General features: G+C 44.4%; 3 protein-coding genes across 11 annotated transcripts in view; 1 reads left to right on the forward strand and 2 right to left on the reverse strand.

The window, feature by feature from the left end:
* Positions 1-2194, forward strand: part of DDHD2 (DDHD domain containing 2) — a 26444-nt gene extending 24250 nt beyond the window's left edge. Inside the window, exon 17 of the mRNA XM_027122842.1 lies at positions 366-2194. The gene's annotated coding sequence lies outside the window, so the exon portion shown is untranslated. The remainder of the gene's footprint in view (positions 1-365) is intronic.
* On the reverse strand, positions 336-7249 carry PLPP5 (phospholipid phosphatase 5). Of its 4 annotated transcripts, none has more exons than XR_003436283.1 (9): positions 7144-7249; positions 6935-7043; positions 6405-6495; positions 5950-6013; positions 5352-5476; positions 4549-4719; positions 3481-3672; positions 2711-2795; positions 336-1304 (listed from the first exon to the last, which is right to left on the reverse strand). XR_003436283.1 is itself a non-coding variant. In XM_027122851.1 (8 exons), the coding sequence occupies exons 1-7, from the start codon at positions 7200-7202 to the stop codon at positions 3509-3511; spliced, it is 783 nt and encodes a 260-aa protein (XP_026978652.1). In that variant the 5' UTR covers positions 7203-7249; the 3' UTR covers positions 2505-2795; positions 3481-3508. The 4 variants fall into 4 exon arrangements, 2 of the variants coding, with proteins under 2 accessions (XP_026978652.1, XP_026978653.1); XR_003436282.1 differs by having other exon boundaries at positions 336-1393; XM_027122851.1 differs by lacking the exon at positions 336-1304 and having other exon boundaries at positions 2505-2795.
* Positions 7250-7623: 374 nt separating this feature from the next.
* NSD3 (nuclear receptor binding SET domain protein 3) overlaps positions 7624-19269 on the reverse strand; it is a 109642-nt gene continuing 97996 nt past the window's right edge. For 5 of the 6 annotated variants that reach the window (XM_027122835.1, XM_027122837.1, XM_027122838.1 and 2 more), the window contains 5 exons: positions 18049-18165; positions 16259-16400; positions 14677-14783; positions 13918-14122; positions 7624-13489 (listed from right to left, as the gene is read on the reverse strand). In XM_027122835.1, the coding sequence (XP_026978636.1) occupies positions 13248-13489; positions 13918-14122; positions 14677-14783; positions 16259-16400; positions 18049-18165 (813 nt within the window). In that variant the 3' untranslated portion in view covers positions 7624-13247. The remainder of the gene's footprint in view (positions 13490-13917; positions 14123-14676; positions 14784-16258; positions 16401-18048; positions 18166-19269) is intronic. The other variant, XM_027122836.1, reaches the window with a different exon arrangement.

Genomic DNA, 19269 nt, shown 5'->3' on the forward strand with positions numbered 1-19269 from the left:
CACAAAGCACCCAGCTGATCTCCCTGTGCTATGTGGCTGCTTCCCACTAGCTATCTGTTTTACATTTGGTAGTGTATGTATGTCCATGCCACTCTCTCACTTTGTCACAGCTTACCCTTCCCCCTCCCCTTATCCTCAAGTCCATGCTCTAGTAGGTCTGCGTCTTTATTCCTGTCTTACCCCTAGGTACTTCATGACCTTTTTTTTTTCTTTTTCTTAGATTCCATATATATGTGTTAGCATACGGTATTTGTTTTTCTCTTAGGTACCACACTTTATTGTTTATTACTTGAGATGGTATAAAGTCTGAGTTTTTGTTTTGGGTTGGGTATAAATTTTTCTAAGAAATTACTGCTTATCTTTAGAAAATATTCTAATCTGGAAGTGGACTCCTGAGATTCAGAAGGCATTTTGGGGTCTGCTCATCGCTCATGGGTGTTCTCTGCATTTGAAGGCCAAGTCTAAGTGAATGAGGGAGACTGGTGGCCATCAGATTCTCTTGAGCCAGCTTTTATTTCCTACACGTACTGTATGAAGAAAGACTAAAATCTGTAAATACTGTTTACTCTCTCTACAGCTGACTGACAGATTTATTGCTAGGAATCACTGACGCTGTTCATTGTTTCCACAGCTGTTTGAGCTGCTCTCAGAGGACAGTCTAAAGTGGACAGTTTAGTTCACATCAGGTGCATCTTTATAAAGCAAAGATGTTATATATGCTAGACCTGCCCTTTTATATCATATCATACTTCAAACTGGGAGACTCTAGACAAAGTCCGACTTAGTTGTTAGTTCTTGAGGGTTATAAAAGCGGACAGACCTGAAATTACACAGCTTTGACTGCTTATTAAGTGATGAATAAAATGTTTCAGTGGTGCATTGATGGTGAAATAGAATTTGTGTAAGCCATCTGCCACAGCTGCTTGGGTGAAGGGAGTATTGAAGAGTGTCCTCTTCAAGCACACAAACAGCGTTGCCTCCTTAGGTACCCGTAGTGCAGGTCGCTATGGAACAGGCTCCCGGCACAGGCAGTGTTGGTAGATCTGGCTAGGGGGAAGTGTTCCTTATTCTGAAAGACAAACCTGCGTCTATGGGGCCAGGAACAGCTGGTGCAGAGTCAGTGTCAGAGCGTGCAAGTGAGATGCACCTTGAAGAAGACGAGTGAATGGAGACTAATAGTTTCCAAGGCATCCTGCTCACCACTGTGCTGTAGGTGTTTTCTTTCTCACAGGTCTCAGTTTGTGATTGTCTTTGCAGTTCTCTTTGTGACAGTCCTTCACACTCCTCTCAGGTTCCTACAGGCCCTGGTGGACAGAGCGGTGTAGACAGGCAAGCTGTGTTTCACTTTTTATATCGGTTTCTTGTAAGTAAATATATCATGGTATCCAAAGCCCTGGAATTTAACATTCGCATAAGCCATCTCTTTGACAGCAGAGGGAAGGTTAATTACTGTCACCCTAGAGATAAGTTTGGGGTAAAGGTGAGAGCCTGGCCTTACCTTGTCCATCTGCTTACACACTAACGCTAAGCCACTAAGAAGTCTCATCCATATGAAATACTTTATTTTCTTTACTACATAAACTCTGAGTGTGAAGTAAGGGTTACTGAGAATTCAGTAGCATTCAGTACATATTAAAGGGGAAGCTTTCATCAAGTTGTTGTCTTCATATTTAAATTTGGTCTTCCTATTAACAGAATAACTAAAATTTAAGAGTAAACCAAAGGACCAGCAAGAGTGAGTCCCTGTAACCAGAGATGAACAGGATCAACCTGGATGGCTAGATAAACCACTGTTTGTACTAAGAAGTGTTTCCTTCCTGGTGGTGAGGGGCAGGTGACTGGAAAAGAGCTTTATATCCTGTTTGTCCCCCTGTGCTGGTTTCACGGATGTATATTCCACAGGGTAATAAGCTTGACTTGAGTTCCTTGTTTAGTTGTATATTATTTGCACTACTTCAGCAGCATCATGCGCAATCTCTTGACCAAGGCTACTTTTAAATGCTGGTGGAGGATCATTTTCTCCATATTCCCAGCTGCAGAATTGCTATTGCTAATCTCAGCAAAAGTGATGGTTTGCATGGAAAGATCGGTAGCACCGATTAGCGTTCTGACAGTTTGCACTTTTTGAAATGTTTTTTATGTGATTATATTTAAAACTTTAGTAAATTCTGAAATAAAACCATATTGACCAGTTGTCTACTTTTACCTGGCTCATCCATCATAAAGTAAAGAGAGTCAATACAATAACCATTCTCTTCCCCTGTGTACTACTAAAACAAGTTTAAAAAGAGTTTTGGGCAAAGAACTAACGTTCAGGTTCTTTCCCCTTGACTGTTGATTCAAAGTGCGGCGATTATAAGGTAAATATTGAGATGCTCCTTTTGTATCATTGACATCAGCCACTGCTATAGACAGTGGAATCACTTGTGTCAGATAGGGAATCTGGTGTCTAACTTTGGAAATGTTTCAGGTCTCAAATGGAACTTTAAGCACAAAAAACCACGTTCACCGTTAGGAAAAAGATATATTGAAAATATGTTACAGAAATACACAAATCAAGGTCATATTTATAATATAATCACAAAAAGAAAACATAAAATATAATCACAACACAGAGAAAGGCCGTTATAGGTCCTACACCATCAGTTCCGCCGATGTCCGTCATGGTCCATTATACCCTACGGGGAGGGCGGGGCGGGAGGAGACTAACCTGCCCTCCAGACAGCCGGTCTCTGACTACCCTGCCCTGCCTTGGCTGCTTGGCACAGCTGGTGCATTTGGGCAGATCTTCAGTCCTGAGTGGAGGGAGAGCAGCTCGTGAGCACAGTTACACAAGTGAGGTGGAGACAGTGAGTACTGAATCCACGCTCCTGACCAGTTTCTTTTTTATTGTGTTTACTCAGTAATTCAACAAATTATCAAATCGCTTATGTTTACAGTATTCAAAATGGACAGCAGTACTTAGCTGGACTTGAATAAGATATGCACAGTGGTAAATAAGCCAGAACTGGAGATTCTCCTATTTAAGGTGTGATGGAATTGCCACCAGAGAAAGTAAACAGAACTAAAATAATTTAATTGCTCATGCCCTAGATTTTAAGATTTTGAGCTATGGGAAATGGAAATTAAGTTCCGATCATCAACGCTAGCTTCTAGGATAAAGTGGGGCTAAGGTGAAAGCTTCTTTGTGACAGAATCATTCCAAGAACAGTACTGAAGTTAAGTGTAAAAACACTGCAGACCTTGGGATACCAATCTGATGGGCCACATTCATAAGCTGGAAAGACCATGGAAAGATCTCGTTACTGGAATGCGTGGCGAACAGTAGTGAAAAAGGACCTTGAGTCCTCGCGATAAATCCCTGTGAGCCAGGGCAAAACTGCATGATCATGGGGGCTTCTCTCCTCACCTGTACCTCTCAGGAGGTAAAAGGCAGAAATTTTTGTCCTGGGAGTGGTGAGTTAGGAGGGGCTGATTCACCTGTTTTCCAGGAAGGCAGCTCCAGTGTCTAAACATCAAAATGACGAGGGTCGCCAGGCTGCTTTTGCGCGGTGGGAAGAGCAGGGCTGCGCTGCAGTGGTCTGTGGCACTGGGCGTCCGTCAGGGGAGGGTAGTACTGCCTATAGCAGACATAGGCGAACGTCAGGCCGATGGTGGATCCAGCCAGGACATCTGAAGGCAGAGGAGACGGGCCTTCCCTCAGTCACGGTGATGCCACCCAGCAGAGGGAGCTTGGCCCTCCAGGTTACTCTACTTGTTTAGCCTGCAAACCCCCTCAATTCCAGGCTTATGGGGTTTTGGGGTTTTCTTAATTTTATCGTACATTTGCAGGATGTTCTCTAAACACCAAATCAAAACACATGTTTAGTTGGGTAGTTATAACAAGGCTTTTTCTGAGTTCACTGCATTGAATATTTTTAATTGAGAAGAATAATGAAGGTTCACTTAATGCTATCAACAACTCCTTCTCACCATTTAAAGGGTTCTAGAGGAAGGAATAAACTCTTCAGGAGTTGCTTCTCTTTGCAAAAATTTATTCTTTAAAACTGAGCTCCTAAGGTCCTCTGGGCAATACTGTCAGCTTTTTTTTTTTTTTTGAACTGTGGGCTTTCTGTGCAAATATTTGGATATTTTACTCTATCATTCAACTTAAATTTCTTTGGTTTAATTACAATTTTATGTTTTCTTGAATTTTACTTTCGTTTCTGAACAAAAACCTCACGACAGTGAACTTGATTTTTAAGAAAGTAAATTGAATTTTGAGGTTGGGTGTAAAAAATTTCTTATAGAGTTTATTCTGAACTTATGATGCTTCAAAGTCATGGGAAAATCAGAATGTCCCTCATTGGTAATCTGTTTAAAAGATAACAGCGTGCTTTTTCATTTTCCGTGTAGCAATAAACGCATACTCAGTACAGAACGCAGACCATCTTCTGCTCACTTGTCTGTTCATTCAGCAGACACCCAGGGAGCGTCTCCTGTGCCAAGTGCTAGGGAGAAATGATGGGAGAACGGTGGAGGCGTCCATGGCCTGGATGCCTTGCTTACCTTGCCAGTGATGCTTGTAGTCACAGGTGCGGGACAGTGCAATCACAGCTGCAAAGAGTAGGGGTGACAGAAAGGAACAGAACCTCCAAGATTCCCCTCGGCCTCGTGGTGTGAAGCAGTGTAACTTCCCTGCCAGGTAGAAGGACGCGAAGGCCAGACCAGCAAATGCAACTAGAAGAGGGAAAACCTCTAAGTATATGTCTTTTAAAGAAAAAGAGGAGGCTATGTTTTTATCCCTTTTGGTAACTTTTGGTGTAGATCATCGATCTACATCGTCAATTATGAGGGAGAAGGAAACAAAAGGGAAAATGAAGGACCGTTTCCCAAAGTGAGTAACATTTACCCTGGGAATAGTTTTGGAATCCTAGCAATGGGACTTCACTTCCTGATGCGTTAGTTTCCTGATGCATAAATGGGAATCATAAAAACAACAGTACCCATCTCATTGGGCTCTTTATGGTATCAAACGAGACACGAATCTAAAATGCTTTCGGAAGCACCTGACATACAGTAGCTCTTCAATAAAGGTTAGTTAATATTTTTATGACTGGAGCAAGATTGCAGAATTTAGGCAAATAAAACAGTAATAATAAAATGTTCAAATTTCATGAAGGTAAACTACTTCCTCTGTCCTTGAATATTTAATATTCGAGGTTCAAGCTTGTTATTAAAGAAGGGGGCTCTCCGATTTCTAGATGCAAGAACAAGAGTGCATGAAATGTTCCCATCCTCACAAGCTTCCTAGGTTAAATTCAATGATCCCCCAAAAAAGCACAGATATAGAGTCCACGTGGTATTCTTACAGGAAGAATGTCCACTGGGGAAGCTCTTGCGGCCCTCATTCACCACGTCCTCATTTCCTGTGCACGTCAAGTCATGATGGGCTTGCCCGTCGGGGAAGCAACGGTAGAAGAAGTCTGGGCGTGGCCTGCAAGAATAAGCGAGGTATGACGTGGATCATTTCCAGCTCCAGAAATTATTTTCTGGTTGTGTTAGATACCTTTCTTAACTGTCAGTCAAACACTGTCCCAGGCAAAACAGTGAAACGGGATTGGATAGTCACCACTAAGAGAAAAGCCTTATTTCCAGGGTCAGCATTTAAACCAGGAAGGAAAAAAAGCCACTGCGGCACGTAGTTACTTTTTAGGGCAAAGAGTGAGTCGTGCTGCAGCTTCTGGGGGTGCTCTGGAGGACAGCGACTCCGTGTCAGTGGGAAATGCTGTTCAGGGCAGAAGAGAGCCCGAGAGTCACCCAACGGACCGAGGCAGAGGGAAGGGAGGAAGTGTTTGTTAGAAGAGAAAGATCAGACTGAGAATAAAGAGAAAAGGCTACGGGGAAGATGTGGCAGCAGTTGCGTGCGCCTGCCCTCCTGGGGCGAGGGCGGCAGCGCTGGGCACTCACCTCCCCACTATCAGTTTGACTGTGTTGGTGAAGACGCCGTTCAGAGCCAGGGCCAGGCTGGCAGCTGGAAGGCAACGGAAGTGGCTGCTGGTGGCGTCTGCCCAGGAGGAGCGGCCGGGTCCCTGTCTCGTTAGCCGCAGCCGCGGTCTCCGGGGACAGAGGAGCGCTCGGGCTCCAGCCCGAGCGGAGCGTGAGAATAATCCCGCCCCCCGCCGGCCACTCCGCCTTGGCACAGGGAGAACGCGCTACCCGGACTGAGGACTCGTCGGAGCTGCAAATAGTCCGGTGCACGCAGGTGCACCCAGGACGTGGAGCACGTCTCACAGGCAGCAGGCGGGGCACCCCGGAGACGCAGTCACTCGAGGAACGTAGAGCTCGGCCCCCCCCCCCCCCGCCCCGCAAGCCCCGTGGGGGCCCCCGCCTCCTGCTTCCGGCGCTGGGGAGGCCGCGCTTACCCAGGCAGGCCTGCCGGCTGTCCACTGCGTCCGCCTTCTTCAGACACCTGGCCAGGAGGACCGGGGCCAGCGGGGCCAGCAAGGCGACGACCTGCGCCGGACACGGCAGAGCTCAGCACGCGAAAGAAAACAGGGCCGCCCCGAGAACGTCAGACAGCTAGCTGGGAAAAGAGTTCCCACAGCAAGAGGGGTGAAGTGACAGCAGAACTGGCCTATCAGACCTCCCGGCTCCCCCGCAAGTGCCGCGTCCCGGGTCTGCCTGCAGCTAGCTGGGCGCCGAGCTCCCGCGGGAGCCGCCGTCACCGCTCCTCTCAACGACCAGTTGCCCCGGGCCGCCCTGAGCAGCCGCCCCCAGACCCTATCCCTGGAGCCGAAGCGGACGGACTTCTCTCTCAACCTGGCCCTTAACCGTTACGACGCGAAGGCTCGTCTTCAGCTCCGTGGCGGAGCCAGGGGGACCTGCCCGCTCCCTCCCTAGCGTTCGGCTCCGTGAGAAGTGCGGTCAGAAGGGAGGCTGGTTCTCCACGCACAAACATCGGCTTGGTGGCGAAATACTCTGCTTCCACGTACGGATTCCGGTAGAGCCACATCTCCTCGGGCTGGATGAGCCTCTGGAAGGGCGGGAGCAGCTCTGTTACCCTAAAGGGGACACAAAGGTGCGGACGCGTCGGCGGCTTCCCGGAAGCGCGCGCGGAGCCCGGCCGGGCGGCGGGGCCGGGGGCCGGAGCGCAGTCCTTACATGAAGACCGCGAACAGCGCGAGCCGCAGGCCCACCTCCGCCGCCACCTTCTTCCCCATCACGGCGCGCGCGCTCAAGGCTGACGTGGCGACGCCGAGGGAGGGGGGCGCGGGGCGGGGCCGGAGCGGGGGCGGGGCCGAGGCGGGGCGAGAGCGGCCCCCAGCGCCTGAGACAGCGACGGACGAAGTGAGGGGTCGCTCCAGCTGTCTGTCCCCCGCCCGCCCGACGTTGCGTACCTTACAGAAGCCCGGGCCTTCCGTCCCGGGGACCACGCAGACTCCTCGTTTCCGGATCCAAGTCCCCTGAAGCACACCGCGTACTGCGGAAAGACGTGCCGGGCTCCCGCAGGACCTTGCGGGCCTCGCCGGCGCGGTGGACGCGCTGGGTCTTTCGGCCCCGCGCTGGTCCCCTCCCGCTTAGGATGGCCTCTTGCCCACTGAGTGGTAGCAAGAAATTACGGGCAATGAACAAGTCCACATATTTAATTTGCAACATACGGGACAATTTATTGAAGTCAACCTCAAGCAAAATCTGAAATCAGTGGAATGTCATTAAAAACCTTTCCAAATTAATCCTCACGGAAGCAAAAAACACATTTGAATTCCAAAGTATTTGTAAAATAAGAAAGGCAGCATCTCAGTAAATATAATGTACAAAAATTATATGTTCCTACCAGCACACACAGTAGTAAGAAGCTTAAATATTACAGGCAATGCTAATACACCGTAACTAGTCAACACTAAGCTATCTATATACAGGTTAACCAAGCTTTACACGTTTCACACTATGCAATAAAACATAGGCCAATCAACAAAATCCCCAAAATATCATATATCTTGAAGTCTATGTGGCAACATCAAGTCATTATACAGTAATGCCCTAGTGGAATACCCCCAGGGAAAATGAACACTAATCTTTAGTGTCAAGAGCTTCTAGCCAAGTCACAGAAACTCAAAAGAGATTGACTTAGTGAATATTGATGCTTTGTTATTAAAGACTCAAGTCTCAAGGGATTTAGGCAAAAAATAACAGTTCACAGGATCTACAAAGTTTATTACAGATAAAGTACAGAAATAACCAATCTACAAAGGTAATTATCATAGATAAAGATCACGAGGAAATGAGAGCAGAATCTGTAGGTATCTGTGTTTTGTTGTGCAATATCACAAGTGGATACAAATGAATTTCTCCTATCAATTCCAATTATGCACACACCCCTGTATATAAAAAGAACCAGTTGTAGTCATCATTTAGCATCTTGGTTATCAGTGGCAACATGATTTTCTTTCTTTTTTTTTTTAACACAGGGCATGTGACAGCACAAATGAGATAAAGAGCAATATTAGTGACAACAAAGTAAAAGTAAATTTTATCCAGTCCACTTCTAAACTGACAAGTTTGAATCCCTCATTTAGGTCATCTGATGGATACCGAGAGGCATTCACACACATCAGAAGTCTGTGGCAGGTGGGGAAGGGAAACCCGAGGGTGCTTTCTTGCCAAGTAGCAGGTGCAGTGATGTCACATAAGAAAACGAAGGACTGAATAAATGACTTTGGTAACTATTCATCTTTTCCCTTTTTCTTACACATTAATGACTCTGGGACGCCACCAAAGGACAGGTAATTCTCTTCCTCCTTCGTACATATGTGCCACACGAACCTGAACTTGTCACTTAAGCAATGGACTGAAAAGAACGGAAATGGGTTTGAAACACACAGGTTATACCCAGCATTTCAGGAGAGTAACATAAGTGCAAATTTTTGTTTTTTTCCCTACGCAGGCATATATTAAAAGGAAAGAAGAGGTGCTTGGGGATAAGGTTGACAAAATAACAAAACAGAGAACATACATATGAAGTACTCGTATAAATGCTGCTGGTATTTCATGCAGGAGTCTCTTCCCCGAACGTGTGCACTGAATCTGAGAGAACTACTGTGGACACTTCCGTCTGCAGAACTTCGCCTTTAATCCAAGTTCAAGAGGGTAAGAGACAAAACAGTATACAAAACAATGCTTTCTACTTCATAAATCTTAAAATAACTGTAAAATAAGGAGAATCTGAGGAGTTTCAAGTACTTAAAAAACCTGAATTCAATGAGGCAGAGGTCTCAGTGTTAAAGTGGCTACTTCGTACCTGTGGTAAACACTACACCCCCTCCCTTACCCTACTGTAACCCCCTTTCTCCCTGTACCCCACCCCGGATAAATGTCGGTAGATTTCAGTATATACAAATTCCCAACTCTTCCTATTTGTCAATATAGGGCAAAGCTGTCTAATTATATCTATTCCCGAGCCTATCTGGAAAGGGAAGCGAGTTCTACTGTTTGTTTACAAATAACCAGAGACCAATTCTAGGTGGCCTGAGGCCAAAGGAAGTTGTTCCAAGTGATCATGTCTGCAGCAGCTCGGACAATGAGGGGGCTGGACACATCAGCCTTTTAAGAAGTAATTCAAGTCGAATTTGCACTGCACAGCACAAGCAACTTCCCAATGTAGAAGGACATCAAGTGTGAGCTTCCCAAGCTGTCAAGACGCCACGGTAACTTGTTCTCTTATCCTAGTGGGACATGGCATGCGGCGGTACCTTGACTTTAAGGTGAATACTAAAGAAGAGCTTTCTGTTTTAAAATGAAATGAGAGACAAGCAACAAATCCCCGGGAGTCCAGAGACTGCGCTCCACACAGCTGGCCCATCTGTTTCCAAACTGCAGATCTGGGCTGGACCCTGACTGGAACACACCATGCAGCGAGCTACTCAAGGGAAACTCTACTTCCTGAGTCAGGAAAGAAAGGTGTCCAACAGCCGCCCTGTCTGAGTCCTTTCCGCAATCATCTCGTTGTGAGTTTCCCAGCGTTATTCACAGGCGTGCCTCCAAATACTCTGGGGAAATGGCAGCTGGGAGCTGGGAGCAGCCTTCCCCCTGCCTTTTTTTTTTTTTTTTTTTTTTTAGTTTTTAGATGTGTTCCTGATTTGAACACATAGAAATCTCCAAGTTTCAATGATTCTAAAAGTCAGCCTATTTTATAGCTTAGGCCAGAGAATTTCTGAGAATTAGGATAGGGTGGGAACTTGTTAAAAGAAAAATGAAAATAAAACCCACCCCACTCCTAATTCCAGCCCTGATTAGATATTAAAGAAGTGACTCACTCCCTCCAGCTGCTTCTGCCTGGCCTGCCGGGAGCACAGGGCCGTCCACCCCTCCCTTCCCAGCCAGCGGCAGGACTCCTCACGCCCCCTCCGGCGCAGGGCCTGGAAGGCCTCCAGGATTTCACCTCTAGCTCTTACAGATCTGATTTCTGAAGATTTATGCTGATTATCAAAAATCTTACGTTCGCTTCTTCCACCAAAGAACCAACATAAGGTTAAAAAAAATGCCACCGTTATCCCATGCTGCTTTAAGTTATTTCATTTTCGGACAAGAATTAAAACCCAACCATTTATGCTCTGACCACAGACAGATTGAAAAGTTAACAAATAACAACTTCCAGCTATCAGTGAGCAACATGTCTTTTGCAAAATTTCATTGGCGAAGCACAGACAAGCACCCTGCATGGATACTATGCACATATAAAGCACAACTTATTCTTTTTCTGCTTCCATAGCCTGCACCTTTAAAATATACAAACTAGGCAACAGTACGAGGTGTGAGGAGAGCTCCCTGGCACTGCCAGGACTAAAGCCACGTTCCAGACCGTTAAAGGACACTCGCGGACCAAGACCCCATGGCTGTGGTCACCGATGGTGTTTTCCGCCCTGATTTCTGAAATGGCAGAACAACCCTATTAGCCAACCCCCCACCCCCCCCAAATTAAAAAACCTCAGCAGATCTCTGCTACAGATACACAAACAAAATGTGACACAATGAAGAAGCTGCATAAAAATACTTAAACCTAAGGTATTTGTAGTATACAGGATATACCCTGGCTTACCATATAAAAGTCACCAGATATTAAATAGCACTAAGTCCAAAACAAAGCAAGGAGATAAGATTCCATGTTGGATACCGTTTCAACACGAGGTGCATTTCAGATATTAAAGGAAATCCTTCATGTTAGTAAGTTTAAAAAAGCAAACATTTATCATATACATATATAAAATAAAGTTTTAGTATGATAAAACCTAGATTTTCTTAAATTATTTTTTAAAAGGACATCAAACTATATGATTGCTCAAGAGCAAACTTTAGTGTTTTGGTGAGCTGTAATTCACGTGACTTGTAGCAGTCGCATTTGGTAACACATATAGCATTTTCTATCTTGCTCTTTCTTTTGGGACCATATCTAATCAACAGAATTACTGGAGGCCCAATAAGTTACCTCAGAATTATTTGCTGGAATCAGGCAAATGGCAGTTTAGGAGCTTAAGTAAAAGAATTGTAGTGTTTTTTTGTTTGTTTTTTTTAACAAGAAAAAATCCAGTATAATTGCACATTTACATACAAAGAAAAAAAAAAAAGAAGCACAAAACAGGTTTTTTTCTTCTTTTTTCCAGAGAAGAGTTGTAAATTGATAAGGAAAAGGAACACACAGCACAACTGAAGGAATGTTGTGGAGCATCTATCTTCCCTGCCTTTATAAGGTCACTGGGTACTTCCTGAGGGAAAATAAATGCTACCAGGTACCGGCAATTGTTAGCAGTCAAAATTCACAGAGAAGTTGACGTTCATTCAAGCTAAACCTAGGCTTCTACTTAGTACAGTGTTACAACAATGTCTGACAGGACTAATTAATTCATACAGGGAATCCTGGAATATACATATTCCTAAGCATTAAAAGCAAGTGAGTTCTGTGGCAGATATTCCGGTTCACTTGCGTCTATGAGCTCCAACCATTCCTGCTATCACTGCTTTCTGTGGAGCTCTCCCTAAGTGCTTCCTGCCATGAAGTGTGTTTGTGTGGCTCTCATTTACCCTGTAGAAGTACAAGTGCTACCACTTTCACCCCCAAATTAGGAACTGAACAAAAAGATCTATTCAAATACAGTTCAAATTCATTTGTGTAGTTTTCACCAGGACACGTGACTGAGTGGTCAGCTGACAAAGGGAATGTTTGCTTGGGAGAGGAAAGCAGAGACAGAAAATTAAAATGCCCATAATTCTCTCCAAGTCAGACCAGGGTGTACATTAAATTGGATAGAAAATGGTGCTTATTTGACCCAACTTTTGGTCTGTGCCTTTCAACTCCCTTTAGCTGCCTTTACCAGTGTGTCAAGACAACAGGAATGACCATTCTAACTCTGTATTCATATCCACAGAGACACACTTCATCAAAAACACCCATTATCAGTGGAGAACGTTTCAAACTCAGTGAGGGCATCGATTTCTTTTTTTCTCCAGAACAAAAAACCAACAACCACATTATATACCTTTCTAGGTAAAGTTATATCGGAAAGCCCACCTAGTTTAAGACCACAGAGGTAATATTCACTGAGGCCTTTTGATTTCAAGAGGCCAGATTCAATACTCCCACAGAGCCCTTCTCTAAGACTACGAGAGGCGTCTGGAAGGGAAAGCGAAGCCAGCCTCCCTGCTGCTCAGGAAAGCGGTCTGTAAGACCACCATACCCTTTTCTAGAGGGCTTTCTGCAATTCCTACTTAAAACACACACACACACACACACACACACACACAGACACACACACACACAGATTAGACTATCTGAACTACACTTCTCAAAATTTTTAAAAATGAAAATAAATAAAGGAATGATGGCTACTTTTGCTTTTTACACCCAAGGAACACATCCTAGACTTTAAATTTATCTCATTAACAGAACTTCTTCTCTTTGTTCTTATTTTAAAAGCGAAGACATCTCTTTTGCCAGCTGCAAAGGCATTGAAGCACAATAAAAGGCAAGAAAAGACCAAGGGAACCTAACCCTCCACAAAAGAATCCCCAAGCTGACAGGACGAAACTGAAAAACCAGATCCCACCAACGGCTTCTGCCTGCACGGCCTGGTTCCCCATCTTCACTTTAATAGGGCAGCGCTGATGGCCAAGGCTGTATGCACTGCAGCGGTCTCTTCTTGTACTAACGCATTCTCTACTTTTTTCTTTTCCTTTCTTCGTTTCAATAAAAAAAGAAGGAAATCACTGCCCATTTATTCTTTGACTTCTTCTCCATGATCCTGTGATTCCAATTTACATTTGATCTTGCTCCAGTATTCGGGTGACACGGGAGATACAGGGTCATGTTCAGAGCAGCAGAGACGGCCTTCCAGAGCGGAGGACACCAGAGCCCCCTTTTCATGATCTTTGCAAAACGAACGTGGACAGAACTCACAGAAGGACACAGCTGCGCCGCCGCACTCATCGCACTGATGCCACGGGCACTCCCACTTTCCTAGTGTGGGCGGGAAGAAGGGAAGGATCCCAGTGAGTGCCTGTCCCCAACACCCACGAGACACCCCACTTCCCACCTTCCTCTCGGACTGGGGGCTGAATGCAGTTGACTACGACTCCAAACCTCAGCCAGCAGAGGTCTGGGTGCACCTGTCAGTGTGGCTGCGAGCTACTGCCCGAAACTCAGCTAGGAGCCAACTACCACCTGTGGTAATGGACAGTAAGACACCAGTCCTTGCTGGCCCACGGGCGTCCCCCATTTGCACTGAGACAGATTTTTCACTAGCAAAATCTTTGCTTGCTACTGTTGCTTGCTCTTTCCAACGCTTCCCATCCCACGGCTCCACACGGGGGACTAGACCGCCCGTACTCTGAGTCGGGCATGGTGGGCAGAGATGGAGTCGGGCGGGGCCTGCAGGCCGGGCTCACCGTAGGGCGGCTGGGGCAGGTTGAGGCAGAGCAGGTGGTAGGCTTTGGGGCAATCCTTCCTGTCGCACATGACCAGCTCGCCGCTGTCCCCGCACTGGAAGCAGTGATCCTCATGCAGCTGCTTCGGCTCTGTTTTGATTTTTCGTCTCTTCTGCTTCAGCTTAGCGTTTTTTGCCTTTTCTTCAGTTGTGGATGCACATGCCGACTGGCAGGAGAGAGGGGGTCATGGTTTTAACGATCACAGTGCGTGAAGCTTTACGTAAAAGGGAGATCCTACAACCTCACGTTCATTTAAATTCACCTGTTGTTCGGTTACCTAAAACACCAGGAGGGCTTACCCTGTCACGGAACTGTAGTAAAAATAAATCATTTTTCATTGATTTTTTGAATAGGTGTTTTTTTTTTTTCCAAATTGCAAAGACAACTGAGATAGCATACACAAACCATAAAGTTCACCAATTTAAAGTGTATAATTCGGATACACTGAAGTGTATTAGGATAGTGTGAATTTTTTTTGAAGTTTTTGAAAAAGATCTTGCTAAGTTCAAATTCAATCAGAAACACAGACATTTTCAGAACCTAACAGTTCTCACTGAGATATGCTCTAGTGGGAGGTCGGAGTCTAAACTCTGGGTAAACGCAACTGCTGGCCTGCAAATTAAACCAGGTCCCCCTGGCCGGCACCTCCTGAGACAGCCCCAAACAAGCTTCTTCAGCAGCCCCTCCCCAGCCCCAGGGGCGCCCCCTGCAGCCACTGACCTTTGGCCGCACGCCGAGGAAACCACTGCAGTTATCCGCCCCGCAGTGGCACTCCGTCCTGCCATTGCCCAGACAGTCCAGGTTGTAATTAAATGTTAGCTCCATCCCTAGAACACAAGAGAGAGAAGTATTCAGACTCAAGTCCTGGGGGAGAGAAATGCTGTCAAAGACACACCCTCACAACGAAAAAAGAGACATAATTCTGACATGAAGACCCTTCCATCCTCCGTGTTCCACACTGAAGACGGTGATGGGAAAAAGGAAAAAAACAACGAAAAAAACCCAAAAAACTAGAGAAAAACATCCGATCCACCAATGATTAAAACAAAAATATTCTTTTCACTGAAGTGGTCAAAGACCATGTGACAGAGATTAAGAATCTGAAATCTGTGCTCAAGAAAAATGGGTTCTAGTTTAGCTCTCTTTTCTAAAACTAATTTACACTAGTTTCTAAATAAACAAGATGACCGTGGAATTGTCACAGCCATACCATTTCCAGTAATTAATGCCTCACATTATGATCAGAAAAGACTTCAAAATGCACATTTACTACATACACCAAAGACCCAGGGACTCAAACTAGGAGGTCTAAGCTTGCTTTCTTTCGTCTTTTTTTTTTTTTTTTAAATTTGGCCACACCATGCAGCAAATAGCAAATTCAATGTACACAGTCAGTCCCCTGCTTTTTACACATAACAGATTCCTAAGAACGTGTGCCAGAGTTAAACAAGGGACTTCCTGTTATGAAGTGGTTTCTTTCTCAGAAATTAAAAAAATTATATTAAGTACTGAATTAAACCCTGTCTTTTTGCTGTTGCCTTTAAGGACAGATTTCTAGCATTTTAAAGGTTTTTTTGTTTTGTTTTTTTGGCCACACTGCTTGGCTGAAGGATCTTAGCTCCCCAACCAGGGACCAAACCTGGGCGCCCGCAGTGAAAGCACTGAGTCCTAAACACTGGACTGCCAGGGAATTCCCAGTTCAAGCTTTCTTTAGCTGGACCTCAGCAATCCACAGCGAGTGCTAGAAACACAGTTTACATCACTTTTAGCTACAGCATTTCTCTTCCCACCCATTTTTCTACAGACTTAACAAACGAGAAATTAAGTCTTGCTGTTATTGATGCTGGATGGGTAAGGAAAAATGAAAGCAGTAACTCTGCTTTGAGAAGCGTTTTATGTCTAATTTGAAACAGACTGATTTTTCAAACTAAAATACAAAACAAAACAACCTCCCGCAAACAAACGAAGAGACCAGTTGATGGTAACAACTGGTTAATATTTTCTTTAATATTAAAGAAAAAAAAGCTTAAACATTTGGTTACATTATACAGACAGCAATAATTTGGAGAACTAATTCAGTGGGATCATAGACACAGAATTCTGTGATACCCTCTCTTACTACGCTCCCTTTTGCAGGATATAGATGTTTACTTCCTACAGGCAGGTAACAATTCTAAATATAGCTCTTTATCTTATTTGAATAAATACTTGAGTGTCAAAACTTGTCTGACACTTGAGTGTCAGAATGTCCTGCCCTCAAAGACATACTTGCTTTCCGGGGAGGGGGCAGAGTCCCTTTTACCTGCAGGAATGTCACAAAGAGCAAAAAGGCCAACTCGAACGTCTCCATTCACCGTCCACTTCTGCGTTTCACAGTTTGGATTACAACTGTGGTTCATAAAGCGAGAATAATTCCCCTTCGGGCCGGCGTCAATGATACGGTCCTTCAGGGAGAAAAGAAGGGAGAGGTTCCTTTGACATGAAACTGAGCACAAGCGTGTCTGAGAAACATCCAACTCAGGCGAGAGCCGCGAGGCAGCACTGTTTGCCGCCAGCTGAGGTCCGACGACCGACAGCTCCGAAATCGTGCTCGCAGCACAACTGACTGAGTTCTCTACTTTACATGATGACCAAGTCAAAAGCAAGTAAGATGAAGTGGAGTTTAGTTTCTTTTAAAGTTTGTTTCTAGAAACAAACACACCACAGAATAATGCGACTGAGATCAGCTGGCCGCGGGCTTAGCGACAGGCATTTTCTGAGTAGACCGCGCTCAGCTCGGATGCCACTTGTGACGGGAACTATGGTGCTTTGCTGTCAGCCCTCCTTTCCTGCTCTAAGCAAGAAGCAAAGCTTGTAGAGGGGTAGATGGATGAGAGCTTAGGCCATAAAGAGGGAGGCAGGAAAAACAAGAAACTTCTCTGAATGAAGACTTGGAGATCTGACTGATGGAAGGGCTAGAGTTTGGGATATAATCTTCATAGTCTATTTTTACTTACACAAAAGTTCAAAATACCATAAAAAGCTCAACATTTTGGCTCCCTGAATTTAAACTCTGATAGTCTGGGAAAGCTCTAGAAGACGGAGCCTCCCAAGTGCTGTCCAGGTGGCTGCAGGGGTCACCGGCAGCGAGGCTAGGATTTAAGGGGCCAATGAGCAGTCACAAATAAATGGCATTTTATGTATATAAAGTATATGTTCATGAAGGTGGTAAAACTTTCAAACAGTGACATATCAGTTAACACAGTGCTTCTTTTCGATGATTTCTGGTTCTTGTAAGGCTGTTCTGACTCAGTTTTAGAGACAGCCTGGAACACAGGAAACATGGGTACTAGTCTTGGCTCATCATTAAACTGTAACAAGATATCCAACAAATCACTTAGGGCTGGATCTCAGTCTCTCGTCCTCTGTAAATCAGAGGACTGTTTTTTTTTTTTAAATCTTTTATTGAAGTATAGTTTTATTGAAGTATAGTTATTGGTGTACAATATAAGTTACAGATGTACAATATAGTGACTCACAACTTTTAAAGGTTATACTCCAGAGGGCTGTTGAAGAAATTAAATGAAATAGTTGTGCTGTCATGTGCATCAAACAGCACTCGCAGTTACATGTATTAAACCAGAAGTTTTACTGTCATTTTTCTTTTGACAGCATTCATTTTTCCTAACTCATAAAAAAAGTTTAAATATATAGAACAATTTACAGTTAGGATTTTTGCTAAAGCAGAACCTTACTGGTGGTTTATAACTTAGAATTACAGAGCTAATTATCTCCCTTGGGGATAAAGAAACTGAGGGCCAGGTCTTTCAGTGACTAAGAGCTGGGACTCAAATCCAGATGTGTCAACCCTGTTCCTGGTCATCTTCTCACTCACAGCGCGTCTCACATGACCTGTGCAAGGTGCCAGTAATCATTCACTTTTGTACTCTGGTATAACGAGCATATTATAGTGGGACACACACTGGCTACTGCAAACCATTAGAATTTGCTTGAGAAAAACCAAATGAGAGGAAGGAAACTGAGTTTAACCTAAGACCACCAAATTAAACCAAAAAATCCTTTTTTCTTACCAAAAAAAAAAAGCAATTTTACCTTGGTAACAGTTAACATATAAAAATTAGTTACACTGTTCTCGTGGGCTCGCTTGATTCGCAATCTGCATTCTTCCTCATCAATTAATTCGCCAACATATTCATTTACAAATTCACCCTGCAGAGGAGCACGCAATACATAAATGTACAGTCAGTGTATCCTATTAGAAAGCATTCCTTAACACCACATGTATAATCCGAGAATTAACCAAAAACATTCCTGGAAATACAACTATAGTACAAAATAAAACCAGAAAATGGACACTGGTACAATCTACAGGCCTTATTCATATTTCACCGATTTCACAGGCACTCATTTGCGTGTGTTATGTGTGCATGTGTGTGGTTCTATGGGATTCTACCAGGTGTAGAGTCAGGTAACCACCACCACAAGCAAGATACAGAACTGTCCCATCAGCACAGATGCCCTGTGCTTCTCCTTCATAACCACAACCATCCTCCATCCCTAATTTGTTCTCCAACTCTATAGTTCTCCTAAAAATTTATTTTATTGAAGTAGAGTTGATTTACAATGTTGTGTTAATTTCTGCCGTACAGCAAAGTGATTCAGTTATACATATATTCTTTTTTTATATCCTTTTCCATTATGGTTTATCACAGGATATTGGATATAGTTCCCTGTGCGAAAAACAGTAGGACCTTGGCCACCTCTATAGTTGCGTCATTTTGAGAGTGTTCTATAAATGCAATCACAGTATGTAACTTTTAGAGATTGGATTTTTAAAGAAAAACTGAGCCTAATTCCCTTGAGATCCATCTAAGTTGTATGTATTAACAGTTCATTCTTCTGTCACTGGTGAGTGCTGTGCCACAGCAAGGAGGCACCACAGTTTGTGTGACCGGTCACTGGCTGGAGAACATGTGAATGGTCTCCGAGTTTTGGCTATTACAGATAAAGCCGCTGTGAGCACCCTGATAAAGTTTTTGTGCAGACAGAGGTTTTCATTTCTCTGGGATACATGCTGGGTCATATGGTGAGCACATGTTTAATTTTTTAAGAAACTGCTGAACTGCTTTCCGGAGTGGCTGTACCACTGCGCATTCGCACCCTACTCTCCCCAGGTAGGAGAGATGCAGTTTCCCCACTTCCTCACCAACATGTAGTATAGTCCCTATTTCTCATTTTGCTGTTTCTAACAGGTGTGTAGCGATAAGCTCCTTTTTAAATAAGTGTAAACACGGTACATTCAACCCTTCATGT

Source organism: Aethalodelphis obliquidens, unplaced genomic scaffold, assembly GCF_003676395.1.
Source record: "Aethalodelphis obliquidens isolate GAN/ISIS:26980383/991018 unplaced genomic scaffold, ASM367639v1 scaffold25, whole genome shotgun sequence".
Taxonomy (NCBI): Eukaryota; Metazoa; Chordata; class Mammalia; order Artiodactyla; family Delphinidae; genus Aethalodelphis; species Aethalodelphis obliquidens.

Bases quoted from the DNA above. Each gene is read 5' to 3' on its own strand.
- PLPP5 (XM_027122851.1), bottom strand. From the start codon at position 7,202: ATGGGGAAGAAGGTGGCGGCGGAGGTGGGCCTGCGGCTCGCGCTGTTC. The intron at 6,014-6,404 runs GTAAGCGCGGCC...GTTGCCTTCCAG, and splicing joins CAGCCGGCAGGCCTGCCTGG to CTGCCAGCCTGGCCCTGGCT. The intron at 4,720-5,351 runs GTAAGAATACCA...TCCCTCTTCTAG, and splicing joins CCCCAGTGGACATTCTTCCT to TTGCATTTGCTGGTCTGGCC.